Source organism: Plectropomus leopardus, chromosome 19 (assembly GCF_008729295.1).
Source record: "Plectropomus leopardus isolate mb chromosome 19, YSFRI_Pleo_2.0, whole genome shotgun sequence".
Lineage (NCBI taxonomy): Eukaryota > Metazoa > Chordata > Actinopteri > Perciformes > Serranidae > Plectropomus > Plectropomus leopardus.
Window position 1 is genome coordinate 17,816,917 of NC_056481.1, and position 23,144 is coordinate 17,840,060.

The 23,144-nt window shown below is 38.1% G+C and overlaps 2 protein-coding genes across 4 annotated transcripts; one reads left to right on the plus strand and one right to left on the minus strand.

Annotated features, from left to right (window-relative positions):
• Positions 1-99: 99 nt before the first annotated feature.
• med24 (mediator complex subunit 24) lies at positions 100-17,135 on the plus strand. Of its 2 annotated transcripts, none has more exons than XM_042508120.1 (26): positions 100-188; positions 458-610; positions 1,543-1,625; positions 1,717-1,755; positions 1,843-1,916; positions 2,571-2,794; positions 3,361-3,472; positions 3,623-3,773; positions 4,106-4,219; positions 4,993-5,046; positions 5,183-5,265; positions 5,398-5,484; positions 5,737-5,848; positions 6,047-6,189; positions 6,371-6,408; positions 6,521-6,603; positions 6,884-7,062; positions 8,938-9,037; positions 9,470-9,645; positions 9,729-9,993; positions 11,101-11,282; positions 11,376-11,469; positions 13,002-13,101; positions 14,765-14,845; positions 15,939-16,087; positions 16,490-17,135. In XM_042508120.1, the coding sequence occupies exons 2-26, from the start codon at positions 481-483 to the stop codon at positions 16,604-16,606; spliced, it is 2,970 nt and encodes a 989-aa protein (XP_042364054.1). In that variant the 5' UTR covers positions 100-188; positions 458-480; the 3' UTR covers positions 16,607-17,135. The 2 variants fall into 2 exon arrangements, with proteins under 2 accessions (XP_042364054.1, XP_042364056.1); XM_042508122.1 differs by having other exon boundaries at positions 5,749-5,848; positions 16,490-17,134.
• A 505-nt stretch (positions 17,136-17,640) lies between these two features.
• On the minus strand, positions 17,641-20,589 carry csf3a (colony stimulating factor 3 (granulocyte) a). 2 transcript variants are annotated; one of them, XM_042508455.1, is made up of 5 exons: positions 20,548-20,589; positions 19,875-20,047; positions 18,239-18,346; positions 18,005-18,145; positions 17,641-17,915 (listed from the first exon to the last, which is right to left on the minus strand). In XM_042508455.1, the coding sequence occupies exons 1-5, from the start codon at positions 20,561-20,563 to the stop codon at positions 17,724-17,726; spliced, it is 630 nt and encodes a 209-aa protein (XP_042364389.1). In that variant the 5' UTR covers positions 20,564-20,589; the 3' UTR covers positions 17,641-17,723. The 2 variants fall into 2 exon arrangements, with proteins under 2 accessions (XP_042364389.1, XP_042364390.1); XM_042508456.1 differs by lacking the exon at positions 20,548-20,589 and adding an exon at positions 20,375-20,485.
• Between the last annotated feature and the right edge of the window lie 2,555 nt (positions 20,590-23,144).

Genomic DNA, 23,144 nt, shown 5'->3' on the forward strand with positions numbered 1-23,144 from the left:
GTTCACCACCACAGACTGTAATCGTCACTTCACTAACCAATCCGCTAACAGAATACTGAGCCGGCGAGAGATTAACCAATGAACGCTTACGTTTTTCAAAACAAAAATGGCGTTCTTCATACTGTGAAGCAGAGGAGCTACAAACAAATAACGCTCTCTTTTATGTTTTGAAAAGCCGAAAAAGTCAGGTAAACGTTGAATTCTGTAATATTGCGACTGAGTTTTGTCTTATTTGCTTTGGCAACCTTGGGTTTTTTTACGCGGCAAGATAACTTTATCTTTAAATGTTATTGTTGGTTCATGAATGACATCGACAGCTAACGGCTAACGTCAATCAGCCAAATAATGAATAACAACGTTAGCTAACGTAAAGTGGTAACGCGTGTAAAAGAGACCACGAAAATCGTGCTAATGGCTGTTTCTTAGACATTTCGTTATTTTTGTATTTCGTCATTAGGTGTGGTGGTCGTTTTTACCAGGATGAAGGTGGTAAATCTGAAGCAAGCCATCTTACAGGCGTGGAAGGAGAGATGGAGCGACTACCAGTGGGCCATTAACATCAAGAAAAACTTTCCTAAGGGAGCAACATGGGACTACCTAAACCTCGCAGGTTAGAGGGAAGACAGTGACGTTCACCAGCCGTCATGCTAATTACCGTAAAACGTCAATCAATAGCCCTGACTAATATTGGCCTAAACCATTGACCTCAACAGGCTTAAAACGGTTGCTCAGTAAAAATAGAAATACAATTAAATTGTTCCTTTAACCCTTTGAAACCTGGGCAAATTGGCTTCATCTATCGATCTATCTATGCATGGAAAGAAGATAATCAGCAACAAAAGAAGAAATGATCCAAGTACAAGAAAATTATCAGAAAATTTGCCAAAAATTAAAACAAACAACAAAAAACAAAGGAGAAATAATTTTAAAAATTTGAGAAATTGCCTGAAAAAAATCTTAAAAATTACAGTAATTCGGTTAAATAATTCTAAGTATAAAATTATGAATATACTTCACTGAACATTTTTCCTTGGCTTTTATAAAAATTGTTTTCTACGCCTACTTTTCTCTTTTTTTTTTTGCACCTTTCTTTTTTACACCTTTCTTTTTTACAATACTGGTGTTACCATCTTCTCTTGTGCTCATGGTTTCAGTAAAATGAACTGAATGATTAAATTGTGGAGAATCTCACCAAGCTAAGGATGTGTGTAGCATGTCCATATTGACAAGAGTTTAATCATATATACACATTTGTATGCATGATCTAAGCAGCTAACTAAGGTTATCTTCAGCAGGTAGCCAACAACACAGTTTTATGCGTCCAAAGAACTTCTATAAAAAAAAAAACAGGATGGAAACCAGATTAGGCCTCTTATTGACAGGCCTTTATTTGTCAAAATGCATTGCCACACTGGGCTAGTAAAAGGGACTGGGCATCTAATTGGGACTAGGCTTATATTTGAAGTTTTACGGTATTTGACTTTACAGCAGTTTTCTTACTGTCATGTCTGTAGTGGTTTATACATTGTTTTTGTATTCCAGAGGCCCTGATGGAGCAGGCGATGATTGGCCCCTCTCCCAACCCCCTCATTTTGTCTTACCTGAAATATGCTATAAGTTCCCAGGTGAGAGAAGAGGCAGTGTAATGAATAACGGTATAATGAGCAGTGTATCTGTGATTTTGCAAGTTGTGAACATTACCTTCTTTCTCCGTAGATGGTGTCTTACTCCAGTGTGCTTACAGCCCTCAGCAAGGTAATTTATACTTGATGAAAATGATGGCATCATGCAAGTTTCTAAAAGACATGAGAGGTTTTCATGAAAATGTCTCTTTTCTTATAGTTTGATGATTTTTCGCGTGAGCTGTGTGTGAAATCACTGCTTGAGATAATGGACATGTTCTGCCATCGCCTCAGGTATGTAAAGTTATCCATGACAGTGTTGTCCTTCTTGATCAGGTCAGATTTCACTTTATTGTCAGAAACAATTTTGAAATGTGTTTTTTGTCCGAGGATGTCATCTGTTTCACATAAATACACACAAATACAAAAATACAAACAATACAATGAGCGCAACTACTCACCACAGGATTTCTTGATGCAAAGAGCATATTTGTGAATTTTCGTTAAGTACATAACTTAGACTCATCCATAACACTATATTTCTACAGTAAATGGGGGGAAATAATCTGTTTTTAATTGAAAAATCTTAAATGAGCTGTGAAGATTGTGTTTTATGAAGCTGAAAATTTCTGTCAAAATGAAAAAATAGTATTGTTTGTATTACTCAACCTTCACTCAGATATCCTGCAGCTCAACCAAGTTGTTGTTCACAAGTTAACCTTTGTTTATCAAATTTAACTTATTTCCTTTAAATCACAACCATCAGCATTAACTCTAAATGAGCAGCCCAGGATCTTTGGGCATGTAATCTTTTTATGAAAGCATTTTTTTCTGTAATGCTTGCCTGCATGTTTGCTTAGTAAATGTTAATTTTGTTTTGGAGAAGTCATACATTTCTCCTAATATAAACTGTCTCTGATTCTCTGCCTCTCACCTCTGACTCTAAAGCTGTCACGGGAAAGCAGAGGAGTGCATTGGGCTGTGTCGGGCTCTGTTGGGAGTTGTGGTGTGGCTTCTGCAGGGCTGCGCTTGGTACTGTGAGAAGCTCCGAGAACTGGGTCCAACAGCCAGCACAGAGGCCAGTCTAAGAGCCTGCCAGGAGAGGCTTCACAATCTGATGAACAGCACCAAGAACAGAGCTCTGGTCCACATCGCTCGGCTGGAAGAACAAGGTCTTATGATTGTCTGTGTGTGTGTCGGCACGTGTTTAAGTAGAATTGAGATTTTTTTTTTTTCTTCAGTGTGGTAGTTGTTCTTCTCTATAAAAGCTACATCAAAACCTTGTGTAAACTTGGTGATGGATCTCTCTGAGTTTAGTTTAGTTTAGTTTAGTGTCCACATTGGTTTGACTTCTTTCAAAACCATCGGGGGAAAAAGGCAAAAAAGGGGGTGAATTATTAGAAACGATCAAAAAATAGAGAAAATATATTTATAATTATTCTGATTATATATTTAGAAGTATGGTACATACAAATGTACACACACACACACACACATACACACATATATTCATTTTTAGCAAGTTTTCTGGTCATTTTCGTTAGTCTGTATTTGTTGTTTTTTTGCTCTGGCATAATCACGGAATGTAACAATTATCTTTTATCAATAGATGTCGACAGATTAGATGTAAGAATACCAGTTTTAAATTTATTTAAAAAAAAAAGTTTCACTCTAATCTTATTGTACATTGTTGTTAAGAGGAAGACATCTCAGTGTTTCTGTCGCTATCCCTCCGCAGGTTCCTGGAGCAATGTAGAGCAATCACTGCTGAAAGTGACAGAGGGCCTCAGCAGCGTTCCAAACCCGACACTGAGAACTAAATTAGAGGAGAGCTTGTCCCTCGTAAAAGGGTGAAGATTCCTGCTTTATTCCTACATATTAAAAAAAAAAAAAACAGACAGATTTTGGCATGATGCTTCTTAGCCTAGACATTTCAATATGTTAATTTACAGAAGATCACAATCAGTCTCCATCATGCTAACTCTTCTCTCTTTTCTCAGTATTCCCCTGATGCTGTCTGAGCAGAGCAACCCCACAGTTCACGCCTCCTTCCCATCGGTGCACGCCTTCATCATGCTGGAAGGGACAATGAATCTGACGGGGGAGACGCAGCCACTGGTGGAGCAGCTGATGATGATCAAGAGAATGCAGGTGAACATTTATCTGTATAGAAATCTTACGTCCAGTCTGCCTCAAACTGGCAATGAAAGGAAAGTGTTTGAAAAGCCTTTTAATATCTAGAAATAATATAGCATGATGGCACTGAATTATACACAGTAAGCTCTTTTTTTTTTATCTGAGTGGCTAGTTGTTTTTGTGTGTTTTTCATTGTTGAGACTGTATTTCATTTTGCCTTTGTCCTTTAAATTACTGGTTTCTTCAAGCAGGAAATCCAGGTTCAAGTCACAATAAGACTGCTCAGTTGTATGTTTTTTTTTTTTTAATTTTAGCCGCATTCTTCTCAAATTGCTTGTCCTCCACAGCGAATCCCTGCTCCTCTTTTTGTCTTGGAGATCTGGAAAGCCTGCTTCACTGGCCTCATTGAGTCACCAGAGGGCACAGAGGAGCTTAAATGGACTGCCTTCACATTCCTCAAGGTAAGACCCATGTCAAAGATATATCTGCTTGTGATCTGCCTCTCCTTTTTTTAATTCTTCTTCTTATTTGTGTTGGTGTTTGATGTCCCTATAACTTTAAAGGGAAATATTATCTAAATTAAGAATTCCAACATGTTATATCTTTGTCCAGAAACCAGAGAAGTCTTAAACTTATGATGTCATAGCTTATAACTCTGGAGCTTCTGCGTAGACCGTGAATGTGGACCCACAGAATGTATGGGTTTTTTTTTTTGTATATACCCATACAAGCTTTTTTCTATTGGTGTGATCTCCTTTCTGAATCCTTAAACTTGGAAAATTTCCCAGGCTGCTCTCAGTGTCATTTTTCCCAATTTATTGTCTATGGAGCAGTGACATTTTTTATACCCTATGGCATCATAAATTTAAGTTTGGTAGTTGTTCATTTTAACTCATATTTTATGGTCTTAGACCACAGCAATAACTTGGGTGAATTTTAAAAATGTGCGAAGTTCCACATTAAATTGAAGCCAGTGTTGATGTTGACTGATAACTTCATTAATGTGTTCCTTTTTATTTTTTTGGATTGTCAGTATTATCTGGATCTCCCTTGCCTAGATTGACTTAAGTTAATTGTTGCATTGAGTAATCATTTTATTTATATAAGGTAAACTGGTGTAAATTTGGGAAAGGCACCAGTGACCACTTCGCAAATGTACTCATGTCATACTATATCTGTGCGCATGCAACTCAACTGCACTTAAAGAAATCTTTTTCTTGTTTCTTTTTACTAGATCCCACAAGTTCTGCTAAGACTAAAGAAGTATCCTCAGGGTGACAAGGGACAGGTACGAATGTCTTTCTAACAAATGAATACACTGACACAATCAGGAGCATTTAGCATTGCCAAGTAATCATGTTTTTAAAAGCAGAAAATATTTAAAATAAAATGCGATTAACCTTAATGGCATATGTATTTTCCAGGACTTCATGGATGACGTGAATATTGCATTTCAGTACTTACTAAAGCTCACACCACTACTGGACAAAGCTGATCAGAGATGCAAGTAAGTGCTCCAAAATCTCATCTGCACTGCCTGTAATGCCATCATAGGATATTCTAGACAAGCACGCCAGCTAAATTCCTGGTAAGCTAGTACTGTGGCAATTATCATTTTTCTCGTCTTTTCTTGACATAGTTGCGACTGCCTCGGCATGCTCCTGCAGGAGTGTAACAAGCTGGGCCTGCTGTCAGATTCAAATACAGCCTGCCTCACTGCAAAGCGGTATGGGTTTCCATCTCACCATGAGCATGTGTGATGCAGAACACTTCAGGACTGTGTGAAGAATTAAGTCTTACGGAATCATGTCTTTTTTTTAATATATATTCTGAACTCTTTTAGTTAATATGATCATGCGTAAAGTTTTGTTCACCATATTGACACAATACACTACATCCCCAACCCCCTCCACCCCACCTCTGTCTCTCCTTTGCCTCTCCCCTTCTCTGTCCCTCTCCCATTGCAAATTTGATTCAGGACCGAGGACAGGGAGTTCGCCCCAAGGTTAAAAACAGCAGAAAATGCCAACATCCAGCCAAACCCCGGTCTCATCCTGCGAGCTGAGCCTACTGTCACCAATATTCTCAAGGTAGAGCACCATAACCTGATCTAAACTCTACAGGGTATTCTCTGTTTATTGCAGTCCTGATCTGGGCTCTCGATAAATGGTCTGGTTAATATCAAGTATTGTCTAGAATGGACACAGAAATGACCAAGAAGGAAATGGTTGAAAGTATCTGACAAGTATCTAACAAATGAGCTTAACTCTTCCTTGCTGGTTTATTAGACAGTAGACGCAGATCACTCCAAGTCCCCTGAGGGTCTTCTGGGGGTCCTGGGACACATGTTGTCTGGAAAGAGCCTTGATCTGCTCCTGGCAGCAGCAGCAGCCACTGGGAAACTCAAATCTTTTGCTCGCAAGTTCATTAAGTGAGTATATGCAAAATAGGTAAGACAAATTGTCCCCTTAGTCAGCAGAATCGTGGTTCATAATGACTTGGATACCAATTTATAACCATATTTTTAAGGGTGGAAACTCCAGTTTGCGTGGGAAGTACATATTAACAAGATGTTTCTTATCTTTTAATATTTTTTTTCTATTTGGTTTTAGGCTTAATGAGTTTCCTAAGCACATCAGCGGCGAAGGATGTGAGTTTAAACACACGAGTGACATGTTCCAATGTGGGAATTTCTCTCCTCATTGACATATTACTTATTAAATGAGACACTAACGCTGAGGATTTTTCCTTCTGTCCTTCAGCCAAGTCTGCGTCAGTACGGGCTCTGCTCTTCGACATCTCTTTCCTCATGCTCTGCCATGTGGTGCAGACGTATGGGTCCGAGGTGAGTTCATGGCAATTCAAGCTTGTCAGAAAAGGTACTTATGATGTTAATAGCTATGGTGCTCTTTGTGGATTTCACATCAAATCAGCCTGCGTTTTCAGCATAAGGCCACAAGAGGTCAAGAGCGGGCTGTGTGGAAGTGTACCAACATTTTTTGCAGCATCTTTACTGGCTCAACAGAATATTGTAGATTGATTAGATCTAGAAATTTCTCCATTTTGTTAATTAAGTCTAAGTTGATTCATACAGCACTTGTTTGCCATGTGTTTCTCCTTTCCAGGTGATTCTTTCAGACCCCAGTCCTTCAGGGGAGACCCCCTTCTTTGAAACATGGCTGCAGACATGTATGCCTGAAGAGGGCAAGACCCTGAACCCTGATCACCCCTGCTTCAGACCAGAGCCTGGCAAAGTGGAGAGCCTGGTCACCCTGCTGAACAACTCCTCAGAGATGAAGCTAGTGTAAGTTGCAGACTAATCTGTTACTTAACAGCTGTTTATTGTCCTGTCAATCACTTAACATCAGTTTAGTTTACTTTATATAGTTATCACAGTAGCATTAAAATTGTACATTCATGCACATGAACCAAATGCACTGTGCTTAGCATTTGTAGCAAAATGCTAATTTTCAACACCTGTCCATAGGAGGCTTTTTAAAAGTTGAAATAGTAATAAGAAAAGAATAGACATCCACAAATACGGCAAATACGTCGACAAGGATACATCCACAAATGCACAAATAGAAATACATCCAACACAAAATACCAAATAACTGCTGTGTTTAGTGTGGCATTAAGTCTGAGAACCGTGTTGTTTCTCTCTTAGCAATGATTAAATGGCTCTAAAAAACATTAAAATGATGTGTCAATGCCAGTTCAGTTGGTAGACAGTTTCATAGTATTGCTCCCGTAACAGAGCAGACTGGCTGCCTAGATGAGGTTTTACATAATGCAGTGCAACAGTTACGAGGACCGTGTGTTGACTCTACTGGTGTGCTGGTGTCTTCTAACAAATTAAATAAGCAGAGAGGGAGCATGACCATGTAAGCATTTAAAAAAATATTTCAAATAGAACAGCTCATGAAGTTTTTAAAGCTGAATATGTTGTGACAACTTCCTATGAGTATCAGTTTTTTTTTTTTTTTGTAAAGAGGGTTTCCCTCCCTTTCAAACCATTGATTTCCATTCATTTCAATTTGCACATCTGTAAAACAAGAACACTTTACATGCTAAATAGGCGGGTCAATATTTGTAAAACCATAAAGGTTTAGTGAGTGGTTAAAAGCACAATATAATGTAGTTGCATGCAGACTTAAGTGTTTATTAATGTGTAATTCTCACAGTGAATGACAATATAGTAAAACACAGTTGTAATAATATAAAATATGTTTTTTATGGGAGATGTCAGTCAACTACATTATGGTGTAATAGAAGACATTTATTAAATGTTCATATACACCTTATGTAGGCTAATTAGGTGGACTTAAAGTTCTTCACTTATAGTAAACAATAAACATAAGTGATACTTCTAATTGTTGCACTGCTTAGCTCTTGACTGTGTGTCGCAGATGTCGGAGCGTAGAAATGGAATGAGAGCGGACAATGACGTGTTTGCTGTGGCCATTTGACTACTCAAAGAAAATTCATTCATTAGTTTATTTTATTTTATAAGGACAACACACATTAATCAACATTTCAGAAAATGTGTCAGTTTTAGTTAGAGGTCTAATTTTCAACTGTAGCCCTTCGGCAAGTTGTTTTGAAACTTATTATTGTTATTTTTACTGATTATTGTTATGGTTACAACACATGACAGTGGGGCTATATAGTCTGTAACACTCACTAGTTTGAGGACTACGTTTTGGCCTACAATACACGTTAAGCAAGTGTTTTAGTCGGGGCTGATAATCACAATTATAATTATCAACATCTATGTGTACAAGTGCGTTACAGAGCCAAAAAACTCAACTGATATCAAACTAAAATTTGACATTAGACACATGGATAACAAATTCATATATGACCAAAGATTGTGATTCTCTTTGAAGCATCTAAATCCAATGTCTTATTCCCCCATGACCTGTTAAAATAAAATGTTTTAGAATAGGGGAGCTAAACCATGCAGTATCTTATAAAGTAAACTTATAAAGTAACATTAGCCATAAACAAACATTTTCAAATCTCATGTAGTTGCATTTTCCACTAATATTGCAATAGTGGAAAGGGTTTGGTTTTTTGTCCATTGCCTTGGAACTCATTATCTTATTATTTATATGTCTGGTATTTTTTGTAATGAACGCTCTAAATAGCCTCCTCTGACGTTTATGTGTTGAGACAGTCAGGTGAAATGGCATGAAATCTGCCTCAGCACGCCAGCAGCCATCTTGGAAGTTCTGAATGCGTGGGAGAATGGTGTTCTCTCTGTGGAGGCAGTGCAGGTCTGTTCAACTTTAACGTACTTTTGGATTTTTTTTTTTTCTTCATCCTCGTGTGATATTTCCTCTTGCAAATATTTACTGAGTATCACAAGATTTTTGGGCAGGATCGGTTACCTCCCTAACGGCTAATAACACTACAAGACTAGGAATTTTGTTTCTCATACTTTCACAGTTTGACTCATTACTCCAGTGGTTATGACGTATTCTGTGGAAACTGACACGTAACAATGTGTAAGAACTTACAACAGCAGTGACGTCCCGATGTCCAAGAGATGTAGCCCACTTCTCATTGTTTCCCTATTTTATTCAAGTTTTCATATCACGCAATGTGGAAGCATGCAGCTTTAGTCAGAATTCTCTCCTTTGACCATACCCTGTATTTCTAACCACATCCTTCCCCTTTTCTTGCTGCTGTCATCTCTGTAAGGGCAGAAGATCACTGACAACATCAAGGGGAAGGTGTGCAGCATGGCGATCTGTGCTGTGGCCTGGCTGGTGGCCCACGTCAGGATGCTGGGGAGGGATGAGCGGGAGAAGCCCCAGACTATGATCCGACAGCTTGTGACACCACTGTACGGGGAGAACACCCTGCAGTTTTACAATGAACGGTACAAACAACTGATACACACACTTGCACTTAACAGCTTAAGCCCCATTATTTCGTGGATTAACACTTATGTCCTCTCACCAGCGTGATCATTATGAGTTCCATCATGGAGCACATGTGCGCCGATGTCTTCCAACAAACGGCTGCGACCCTGCGCCCCCCAGTTGAGGGCCAGGAGCCGATCCCCTACCGCAACCTGCTGCCGGCAAAAGACCCCATACACGTGGCCCTCAGCAAGCAGTTCCAGACGGTGCTGCGCAAAGGCTGGGTGGACAGCCGGGCCCTGCATCTGTTTGAGAGTCTTCTCAACATGGGGGGCGTCTTCTGGTTCACAAACAATTTGGTCAAGGTAGGAGGGTCAAGAAAAGGTGCCAATCACTTAGAAATCAACAATAGCAGCACTGTTTGTGTTTAAAGGCTACATTCTGCTGCTCCTCCAAAGTAAGAGCATGCTGCCCACCACTATTGTACTTTCTATCACTGTACTTACTTTGGATACACACCTCACACAACAACCCCACTTCAAAAAATTTGAACTAACCCTTAAAGTTATCATTGTTATCATCAGTGCTTTAAACTATGTCTCTGCTTCTTGCTAGGAGCACAGATCTCAAGTCAGCCTTTAAAACAGCCTCAGGCAGTCTTTGTTTTGTCTGACCAACAGCCGAAAACCCAGAGATATTCAATTATCATAATAATAATAATAAGATACAGAAAAACATTAAACTCTGATGCTTTAGAACTTGGAGTCATCAAATGTTTGCTCAGCAGAGTAGTGGTGTGCACATCCAAGTCTGTTTTTAGGCCAGGTGCTGGATAAAACTACGTATAAACGCAACAAAGAGAATACATATATCCGGTATTATTATTTTCATTTTCTTTAAAATGCACAAATGGAAACTAATATATTTTTGGAATTGTAAAAGTGCTATGATGTGAGCATCTGTTAATGACAACAAATCATTGCAAAAAAAGAATATATATACTGTATATCTGCACGCTGGAGTACTGCTCCCGGCTCCTCGGCATATTTAATTGACTACAGATAGAACAACAGATAGAATTTACCTGTTGGGTTGAAACGTATCTGTTGTAACCAGTTAAATATAAGGAGCTATACTCTAGTGTGTGAATATTTATTCTCTTTGTCATCAAGTGTTTGTCTATTTTTCCTGGAAAAATTACGCCAGTGATTAACCATCTATCAAAGTACTCTAGTTATTGAATGATTTTCTATTAATCAATTAGCTGACTGATACTTCTGACATAAAAACTAAACAAGGACCCATTCAGTTAAACATTGCTTAATCAAAATGCTATTGGTCAGAAACTCCACTTGGAACCTTTTTAAGATGACGAAAACTTGATCTTGTATCAAACACCAGTGCAAAGAGACCTTAATTAGAGTTTGGCCCGTGGTCAGATTGTGTAATCGGAGTGCCGCATGTTATTTCAGGAGCTGCTCAAAGAGACTCGACAGGAGTGGGCCGATCGGGTGGTGGAGTTACTCTACAGCATTTTCTGCCTGGACACTCAGCAGATCACCCTCACCCTTCTGGGTACCATACTACCCGACCTGCTCACAGACTCCGCCCACTGGCACAGCCTGGCAGACCCACCTGGAAAGGCACTGGCCAAGTAAGAGATGCTCAATACTTCAATGTGATGGCGGCAGTAGTTTTTGGTATTTTGGGATAAGGTGTTAACTCTACTCTCCCGATAACTCCTCAGGTTGTCTGTGTGGTGCGCGCTCAGCTCTTACTCCTCTCATCACAAAGGCTCGTTCTCAGCTCGTCAACGCAAAAGGCAGCGAGAAGATATTGAGGTAAAACAGACACAAGGTCTGGTACAGACACGCTCAAATTTTTCGTTACCGTTACAGCTCTTTGAAATAATGTTTCAGTCTTCCTGAAAAGTGATGATACATAAGATATCTAAAATGACCTGGTACCCCTTAGAAAAATCAATAAATAGTTTGATTCCAGTGATATTAAAAAAAAAAAAACCTCATTTGTTTCTACAGTATGATTAGCATTTTGCATCTTATAACCAGTCATTCAGCCTATTTTAATGGAGAAAAGTATTCACTGCTTTTTGGTCCATGTTGAGTTTGGTGCCCATGATAATACCAAAGGAGAAAGTTGTGTGAGGAAATCAGAAAGAAAATAATAGGCAATCATGGTAAATGCTATAAGACCACCTCTAAGCACCTTGATGCTCCTGTGACAACAGTTGCAAGTACTATTAAGAAGTTCAAGATCTGTTAAAGTTTACCCAAGATCTGCAAGAGAAAAATCAACCCCAGATTTAGCAGCAGGAAAGTGCGAATGGTAGAAACAAACCCAAGAGAAACAAGCTGAACCCAGGTATGTCAGTTTCTGATCACACTATCTGTCATTTTTTTGAGCAAAAGTGGGCTCCATGAAAGGGGAACCAGGAGGGATTTCACTACTGACAGAAAGATATAAAAACTCTAGACTGGAATATGCTACAATTCATATTGACAAGCCACAATGCCATAAATGTATCTTTTGAAAAAATTATATAAACTGGAGCTTATTGGCACATCAGCTCTATGTTCACAGATAGAAAAAAAGAAGCTTTCAAAGAAAAGAGCACAGTACCTACAGTAAAACACGGAGGAGGTTTGCTCATTTTTTTGGGAGCTGCTTTGCTGCGCCTGGCACAGGGTGCACAATGGAATCTTATGACTATTGAGGCGTTGTGGAGCGATACGTACTGCCCAGTGTCAGACAGCTCTGTCTCAGTCACAGGTCATTATTCCTCAAAAAAAATAATGACCCAAACCGCCCACAGCTTTGTGGCCTTCTACTGCTACTCTGAGCCCCAATCTGTATTCTGTGGAACATGTATGGAAAAAGCAAAAACCTGCGACAGCGCCACGCCTCACACCTAAGACAGCTGGAGCAGGTAGCTCAGAAACTGCTTGTTGACAGGTGCAGAAATCTCATGAGAGTTAAAGAAATATTTAATAGCAGTGACTGCCTCTAAAGGATGTGCAAAAAAGAAAAAAAAAATAGGTGAATGATAGCATCACTTTTGTCCATGCCATTTTGTTTTATGAATACAAATATTATGTTGAATCATAAACCAAAAGCAAAATCTTATTTCTATTAAATATGGTATAAACAATGGTCGATGCCAATCACTTTTGTCAGTTTCAAATTATTTTAGAGAAAATAGTTTAATCTATAGAAATGTCAGCATGTCTGTATGTGTAATCAGGGCTCTGCATTACTGATGAAAAAGTTGTATTCAATGTGAGAAACCGACATGTTGATGTGTGTGAATTCTTTGTTGTCTACATGTAGTTTAACATAATATTATTGGCTGCAGGACTACAACAGCCTCTTTCCGCTGGATGACACTCAGCCCTCTAAACTCATGCGTCTGCTCAGTTCCAATGAGGATGAGCCTGCTGCCCTTTCCAGTCCAGGTCAGTCTATTAATGTCTGGTTTTTAATACATGGTTGAATTATGAAGCCCGTGGCCTTTCAGTCAACTGTCTGTCAGTCTGAGCCTGGGATTATGCAAATACCAGACGGTTTTCAAAATCAAATAGACTTCCTAAGACCCTTTTACCAGCAAGTTGCATCTTGAAAGCACTTTTAGCAAAACCAGAAAAGCACAAACAAGCATGGCCTTATAAACTGTCTCAACATTAATAATCTGTTGAGTCTCTTCCCCGTTGGCAGGTTCTGACTTGAGCACTGCTGTTTAACTCAAGGTTTTTACTTCAAGCAATTCTGTTCTGAAGAACAGGAGGATGATTTTGAGAGCAGTGGTTCATGCTTTAGTTCTTTATTTGTGCATATGATAACATGCAATGAAAGAAAAAGAAATACAAAAACATAAGAAAATGCACAGGTTGGACGTATCTAAAACACCTGAGGTCTCATCAAAGAATCGCACCTAACTTTGAAATTAAAGACAGCTGTACGCTTAATACCAATATACAAACAGAGAAGTGTTTTAAAATTATGTTTTTAAAAAAGAGTACAAATTCAAAACAAATAATAATAAAAAATAAATAAAGTACACTTACAAATGGGAAAAACCTGAAATAACAGATAAAACAGTGACATAAAATAAATAAATGCATAAAAGCAATAGAGGTATTGTGTTTTCAAACTACTCCTGTGTGTGTGTCATATATATATATATATATATATATATATATAGCACTTTTCACAAAGATCTTTACAGAACAAGGTCAAATAGTATACACTGTCAAGATGAAAAAGGCCAAAACATTAATAAAAACAAATAAAAAAAACTGAACATAGCCTTATACCAGATTGCCATTTTCATTCTGTCATCAGCCTTACTTAGTGTCATGAGCATTCAGGATTTGGAATTTTCACTTTTTCAATTTTAGCTACTACTCCATAACAAAATCCCCGGGCAGGGCGTCAAAGATCAGTGCCTTGCATGACTAAGGCAAAAAATGTATGAGCTTCTTTTCTAGCAATAACTGAGATTGAAACTCAGAAGGTTCTTTTTTCCACCTAAAGTCAAATGAGTTCCACCCACTCCACTGAAAAGGCATGTCCAGTCATGTCAAGACAAGTCATTTAGGGGTTGATGACCCAATACAACAAGTTTGCTGGACATGACCTAACTAGCCTCTGTTAATATGTCCACCTGTGGAATAAAAAAATATGTTTTGGCATGTCTGAAATATGGTCTAATTGGTTTTTTTGTAATTAATGATTTTTTAAAATGTAAAATCATATTAAAATGGAAAAAAAAATGACCTTTCATTTGGTGTAATGAGACATTTACATTTGCTTAAAGATAAAGATAAAAATAACAAAAATCATCTTTTCACCCTTAAAATAAATTGAAATGTGTCTTAACAAGGTTATTTTAGGAACCAGGATTATGCAAGATGGAAGCGGAAGGAAGCCTTTAAGACTTTCACAACCTTTAGTTCAGATTGCACTTAACCAGCCGCAAGCAAAATACTTAAACATTCACTTCAACTTCCTTGTTGATATTCTGTTGTTTTGTGTGCATTTTTTTTCTTTCTCGTATGACAAAATGAAATGAAAACAAAACAATCCGTCTCCTGCTTCTCATGTCACGCTCTCTCATAGGAGACCGATCTATGAGCAGTTCCCTCTCTGCCTCCCAGCTCCACACCGTCAACATGAGGGACCCTCTAAACCGAGTCCTGGGTGAGAGCTCCTGTTTGTGCTTTGTATCCACTAATGCCCCTTTTACACCAGTAAGATGGCGTTTGGCGTTGATAACCTCCAAGTTCTTGTTATTTTATTACAGAACTTCAATCACAAAGTCAGGCATTGACCAACTAGTAATGAGATCACTTCATGCTCTTTTTTACTCAGTGATTTCTCACTTCTTCATAGACTGCTCCAGGAATGAGCCCTAAAACACAGAAATGAATTAGCATTTCAGCACCCCTGGTTCCCTCGTCTCAAAGCTAATCGCTTTTTTGATTGGGTTTTTTGGTTTGGAAGCCTCAAATAATGTCTGTGGTTAACACAAACTTAAGAGACTTTCACGTCTTTTTCTTTGATACAAAATAAGTCAGTAAATACCCAATTCGTCCTCTGAAGCTTTAGTGCGTCTTTAGCGTTACTGTTGCTAACAAATAGCTACATGAGATTACAGAATGTCATCACATTGATGGCGGTTGTATTTAGGCTTCAGAAATCCCGAAAGTGGTGTTCATTTGTGAAGATTATCTTGTTAAACTAAACATGGAAACAAGTATCATAAAATGTTTGTTTGCCACAGAGCTAACTTTCTGCAGTGATCTGAAATCCAGTGGAAAAATCCCATAGGCTTTTTGACGAGGGAACCAGGCGACGTTAGCTTCCAGGTTGGCCTACAGACAGACGTCATCACTGGGGCCCTGTATTGTTGCTTTCTCTTTCATCTCGTTCCAAACTGCAGAATATAACACACCTACTAATATTGTCACGGTTTGCACCAAAGGTCAAGGTCAATGACCTGTAAAGCTTTGATTCCAACCAACTTTTCTAGTTCCAGACCATTTATTTTTGGTTGCAGTGCTCCAAATGGGTCAAAATTAGGCTCAGGAACCAGAACAGAACTCCTTTCCGTGCTGGTGGAATAAAGATTATCGCACTCGTACTTTTTGCCTGCACCTTTCACAGAGAAATGAACCAACATCTGTCAAGTCTGTACATCCCCCTCCAACAGTAACTGCCCATCGCAATATGCCATAAACGTGTGATTTAATGTTACCACGACAATTCATACCATCTGTTCACTTCTCCTCAGCCAACCTGTTCCTCCTCATTTCCTCCATCCTGGGGTCCAAGATGGCAGGACCTCACACTCAATTTGTCCAGAGTTTCATGGAGGAGTGTGTTGAGTGCCTGGAGCAGGGAAGTCGCGGAAGCATCCTGCAGTTCATGCCCTTTACAATGGTGAGTTATGAGCTGGGTGGGGGAGGTGGAGATAAGGAAGGAGATGAGTGGCTGTTGCAACATATATATTCGGGAAAGAGTTTATAATTTCTTCATGAACTCTGTCTGTTCTGCTGATTGCAAACACATTTTTGAGGATAAAGTGCTCTAGTGAAGACTGATGAATTGAAGAGAGAGAGAATCTAAGGTTTAGAATCTATATTTGGCCCCAAGAAAAGAACCAGATCAAGGGTCAAGTCACACTTTGTTGTAGCCAGATATCACAAATCATACCTCCAAAGGGCTGTAAATGTTCTACTTGCAATTTAAAAAAACCATTACCAGATTTCTTTGTGCCTTTAGCAACGTAGTTGAACTTCTTCAGAAATACTAAAGCTGGAAAATAACGATTATCTTTACCAGGTTTCTGAGCTGGTGAAGCTGCCTGCGCTGGCCAAACCTAGAGTCGTCCTGGCCATCACTGACCTGACTCTGCCGCTTGGGAGGAGAGTAGCTGCCAAAGCAATCTCTGCCTTGTAAACTGTGTTACCCCAGTACCAAATCAACCCTTCTTTGTCCCAGTGTCTCATGGGTGAAGCACAAGTAACAATTAAAAAAAACTGTCTGGATCATCCATTTAAAGAGATTGTTTGCTGCAAAATACAATGTTTATAACCATGTCTCTGTAAACCCTGTTTTGCTATTCTTTTTTTATGTCCTTTTTCACACTTGAAGAAATTTGTAAATACATTTTAAAATAAAAAAAACAACCCACAATGGAGATTATCTTTTCCTGCTCATAAGTATTTACCCCAGTGAGTTCCCATGACCCATTGTATGTTTAAGATCATAATATGGTTACGTCACATTTGGAAGTAAAGATAACATGACATCTAACCACCACAAACCCCAATGATGTTCATGATCACATGCTAGTGAGGCTACCACATGACACTACGTACGAGGGACTTTGCCCCACCCTCCTGAGTAACAAACGTTTGTGGTCATCAGGCAGTCATTCACCACTTGCAACATTTCCTCTGGAAGGAAATCTGTCTGGCAACGCAGCAGAAATGATGGCACAAAAGCTTTTATTTCACTTTTAGTTGTGCTTCTCTATTATAGTATACGCTCAGTTGGAATTTTAGATGTAAATTTCTGATAATGAGAGCATGTGTCAGCATGACCCACTGTCAGTGTTTGATGTGTCATTGTGCTTTGTCATTTCCATAAAGGAACAATTCCTTTTTCAGGAAAACAGTTTTTTTTTTAATTGAAAATACAAACATACAGTAACAGTACAGTGTGTTTTTCTTGTAAATATGATTTATACAAAAATAATCCCTTTCATTTTAAAACTGTTTTACATAGTGTATAATTAGCCCATAATGGGCCCCTAATCCCCTAAAATGAGTGTTATCAGTTGACAAAGTTCATTTCATTTTTACTTAATGTTATAACAAAGTTTTGTTATCAGAAATAAATCTGAAATAAATATTTCATATTCCATAAATAAATATATAAATAGATTTTTTAAAAAACAACAAAAAAATAAATAATAATTTAACAGATAAATAATTTAACACCATGATAAAAATGGCATAAACGTTATGTTTTGGACATTTACCAAAAGCATTTATAATATGACACCTATTGGTCAACTCTCTGTCTCGTCATCAATGCTCTGGTCCAGACTCCTGAGGCAGCGGGCGGTGTCCTGCCCAAAGGACTGGAGCTGCACCAGAGTCAGGTGAGCTGCCACCTGAACCTCATAGTCCCCTGGTAGATGTAAGGCCATGGGAGTTGGTGAGGGCTGCACCACAGCCTCTTCTTGGGCCATTTTCAGCATCTGCAAAGCACACAAAACAACATCATGAAAGTGCCTTTAAAGGAAGGATCATTTGCCAAGAATGGCAGAGATTTAGAGTATAACATTACCTTATTGACCTGGATGCCAAGGTCTTTGATGTCAGCCAGTAGGTCAGTCACTTTGTCTTTATTTTCCAGCCGAGGTGAGACGGAGCTCAGTAAGGCCCGGTGCAGCTGAAGACCCTCAGACATGTGTTTCAAACCAGTCTCCTAATATGAAAGAATAAAACCAAACTGGTCCCATGATCTGTTTTTAAACCCTCATTTCATTTACAGAATTACTCCCCAGGTACAGATGCTTACCAAAGTGAAGTTTTTTGACACAGCTCTGAGCACAGGAGCAGAACGGATACCAATGGTGAGTGCCATCGTCGCAAGCTTAGAATTTTCTGGAGAATTGAGTTGTAGCGTCTGTGGTGAAGAGATAACGGCTGTTATAGATAGATTGCAGCTTGTTATGCCACAGGATGCACACACTACCTACTTAAGTGTTTGTAGGCCCATTTACTTATTGAAAGAAAGAAAAAACACAGCAGTGGCAGAAGTACTCAGATCCTTGAGTGAAGTAGTATTACCACAATATAAAGAATCCATTTGAAGTAACAAGACATGCATTAAAATCAGCTTCAGCATTATAAGCAAAATGAACTTGAAGTACTCAGTTATGTAGCATTGCACCTTTAGTGTAATGTTTTGTAGAATTTTGTTCCTGTTGACATGTAGTTACATTTTATCCACTTCAGGGTACTTTAATCCAGATGATGCATCATATTTCCTAAGATCATTCTGGCTTTTGAAGGTAATAACTGACCTGTAAAGTAGCTATAAATGTTTTTAAAAATGCAATAGTACAAGATTAAAGTAGCATGAAATGAAAACACTAAAGTACCAATATTCCAAACTTGTACTTAAGTACAATGATTAATGCAAATAATTTTAAAACGGTGAAAATCATAAAAGCATGTATGATTTTGACAGATATGCTTGAAATAGATCCATTAGATTTAAGAGATTAATGCTGGTGGATATCAGCAGGTTTCATGACTGCTTTAAAAAAATCTAGAAAACCTATAGCCTTGAAAAATATAATTAAATATAACTATTAATCTTAATTTATATATGCTTTATATCTAATTGTTAGTTTTACATAAAATATAGTTATATTTACTTAATTTTGTGAAGTTTTGCAACTAAAATCCATTTGTTTTATTAAATCAATCTTTAGCAACTCAGTAAAACAAAATTTACTGTGCTATATATATTTGTTTTCTACCGGCTGCAAACTAGTCAGTCATATTTGTATTTTCTTACATGTTAAGAAAATAGAACTCACAGATCTCTTCAATTTGTCATTTGCAAAATCTGCTTTGTCATTATCAAGTTAAGTCAGACCAACTTGGTTTACTGAAGTTGCTAACACTTGAACACACAAAGAACAATGTAATTTCACTTGTCATTTCTTATTTGCAATAATTTCACAAAATTAAGTAAATACATTTATCATTAACACTTGGATATAAAACAAATTCATATTTATAATTACATTTACTTTTTTTGCTCAGTTTTTGTAAAGACAGATCAACTTAACAGATTTTAGTAAATTACATATGACAAAATAATGTAAAATACTGATCATGCCTTGTGAGATCAAATATGTAATATATAGGCATTGTAAAAACAAGGATAGAAGTCGTGAAACCATAAGACCATAATCCATAGTTTAATGTCTATGCATGGTGATTGCTGGGAGGTCTGTCAGGCCGTAACGGGGACATAGGTCCCATTAACAATCATACAGAGGCCCTTTTATGGGTTCGTGAGCAGACCTGCACTGATTCCCCACCCGCAGCCTTTAAGCTCCGCTGAAAACATGAAATCAAATCACAAAAAAAAAAAAAAAAACACCCCCAAAACCAACACTTTATCCACTGTATCTCACCTCTGTGTGAATGCAGGATTTGTGCGTGTCGGGAATGGCGAGTAGGATCTTTTCTATCAAGCTGCGGCTCCTCTGCACGAGCTCCTGAAACTGCGTACCCCCAACAAGTGCGCTGCTCTCCGGCACGGGTGCGCTGCGGGCGAAGGTCGCCATGTAGCAGGGAATGGCGAAAACTGCAAGAGGATAGGGGGGGGAAATTACATCCGTCACCGCTGAGGCATCAAACAACCCGGTTTTATACACCCAGCTCAAGTGTATGTGTGTGTGTGTGTATGTGCGTGTGTGTGTGTGTATGTATAGAGGACAAGAGGCAGAACAAAGCCTCTCCCTCTCCTCAGCAGCTCCTCTGTGCTGCAGCTCTGGGCATGTCTCCCCTCAGGCTAAATAGCTGCATGAGTTGGGAATAGTCACTGTAATGTGAAACCCAAGCCAAAAGTGACTTGCAGTTAAACATAGCAAAAATGACCGTTTTAGCAGATGTAAAAGAATTATAAATATACTTTTTAATCCTTAAAACAGGTCCAGATGCTGTAAAATTAACTTTAAAAAATAATATCAGTTAATCCAAACTCTACTAGTCCAATGCTTCCTTCAGAGTCCGTGCTGTGTCTGGAGATGATCAGCAGAGGAAGAGAAAGCAGCATTTTACAAGTGTTACCTCACCACTACTCACCAATCAGGATGTGCATGGCCTCTGTTGAGGAATGTCTAAGTATTGACCTCAAGTGAACACTAGCCATGATATATGTCACACTTTCTTATATACAGAGGCTCCTGTGGAGGAATTTCCCATTTTTGTTCATTTGAAGAAGTTACACGATGACTGACCGGAGGTTTCAGCGAAATTCACATGTACATTCAAAGTCTCGTTACTTTTATTTATTTATTTATTTATTTTCAGCCTAACATACTTGGATCTAAATTGTGGTTATTGATAATAGTGATATGCTGAATTAAAACACAATGCTAGATGGTCTGTTTTACTTAAATATAGCAATTTGGTTTTTAAAATGATAGTCAGTTATAAATTATATTAAATATTAAATGACTCAATATAAAGAATTTTTGTTTTAAAGATCAATGATTTAAATTAGTACCCTACAAATAAAATGTTTAACAGGTTAACTCTATGAAACATGGAAGGACATCACTGTTCTTGCGAAGGTTTTAGACGTCTTTTAGAATATTTTGTTGGTATGATTTTCATTATTTTGCTGTAAATTTACTTGTACTTTTCACTAATTTTAAGCTAATTATTGGCTTGTCTCTGCTTTCGTTACTCATTGCCGTCTTTCCCTTTATGTTTCTTTTGAAAGGATTTAAGTCAGTTTTCTCAGGAAAGATATAACTATAACTGAGTAAAACAACACAAAAAAAGAAAAGAAAACTGTGAAAGACATAGATGACTCTGTATCTATTTCTTATTATGTAAGAATATTTTCAGCACAATCCTCCAAAGTAACACAATTCAAGAATTTCATTTTTGGGAACTGGAATTCGTTAACTGCTAATTTCTTACATTGATGTAACACATCTTTTAGTAAATGTATGAGTCCATACAGTTGCACAAAATCTCGAAGTCATAAATGACTGATCAAGAGGAAACAGGCATTTCCTCTGGCAGCATTTAAGAGGGAAATGGAAATTGAAAGTAATTAAAATCACAGTTGTTATTGAAATATTGGGTCTTTTGGGAGGATTCTTTCCTTTTCTTTTCTTGTGATGTCTGTGGTCATCCTATGTGTTTTTTGGGCCAGCGTGACTGACCACACTTGTGGCTTTGGATTTGCCATTAGTAGACTGTAAAAAATTTACTTACTGTACATGTACACACTAAGAAGTAGCCAACACACACACACACACACACACACACACACACAGCTGTATTTACCTTGATGTAAATAACAACCCACCTTAAAAAAATAGCTCAAAAAAGAGAGTATTATGACATTCAAAAGGATTTCTAAATTGTGGACCCCTTCGCGGCAATTAGAAAGACTTGAGTTTTGTATTACCTAAAGTACACTTGATCCACACAGGTGCCCACTGGTTCAGGGAGCGTGACCTCAGATGCAATATTGAAGAGAGAAAACAGCAAGGCTTGACAGATACAAGAGTGCCATCTGGTGGAATTATGTTTTTTTGGGGTTTTTTTTTACATAAACAGTTATGTGCTTACTCTCTGCATAAAATGTTTTGCTATTCATTCACAAATCTCTCAAAGGTCAGAGTGCGGTAAAATAACAGTCAACGAGGTGCTGACCAGCCGCTAGAATCAAATGTTGGCATTGCACGTTTGTGAAAACCACAGATATGTTACATTTTTACATTTATATCAGCCGAGTTTCTCATCAGGAGGAGAATGGGTATGATGGATGGTGTGACACTTAGGTGAAACACCTGCCATGTAGCAGACTGCAGCGGACCACTTTTCAAGACCAACAAATGCAAGGGTTTTTTAACTTCCAGTTTAGTGCTCTGCTAATTTGACTGGGTATAAAATCACTATTTTGATTCGTCTGGCTTTTCTAGACTTTTCAAATGTTATCAGACCATATAGATCAAATCCTGATTTAGAAACTAGTAATTTTCATTGACCTATTTACATAGGCCTTTCTTACAATGAGAGTCTGTGGGAAAAAAGTGTTTTTGGGGCCCTTGACATCACATGACGTCACCAGACATTTGAATGCCATGTTTAGCCACCTTGTCCAGCTAGCCTGGCTCGGTCCAAATGTTAAAAAGCCGGCCAACTGGCACCTCCTTGGATGAAGTACCTGAAAGCCATACTCTGGTAAAAGTTAAAGTGGTCTTTTAGAATAATTCTTGTGTAAAAGTCTAAGAGTATCTGATATTAAGTGTACTTGAGTATCTAAAATAATCTTAGAATATTAAATGTGACTAAGTATTTAAAGTAAAAGTACAAGTAAATGCTGGTCATAAAAGAGCAAGTGGTCAGAATTCAGAGAATTATAAAGTTTATTTATTCATAACATACACCACCTCAAAAGTGGAGCCTACACAATAATTGAAGAGGAATGAAAATGATTTAAAGAACAAATTACTTTCTTCCCATTCCTTTATTCATCTGTCTGTTCCTCCCTTCCACTCTTTATTCCCTATTTTGTAGTGAGCAACTGAAATACTTAGGGAAAATGTTTTGGAGTAAAAGTATTAGTTGAAAGAAATATAAAACACAAGTAAAGTACAGGTATTCAAGCGAGACTCCAAGAAGTCGCGTATGTGAACGACATCAGCTAACAGGATTAA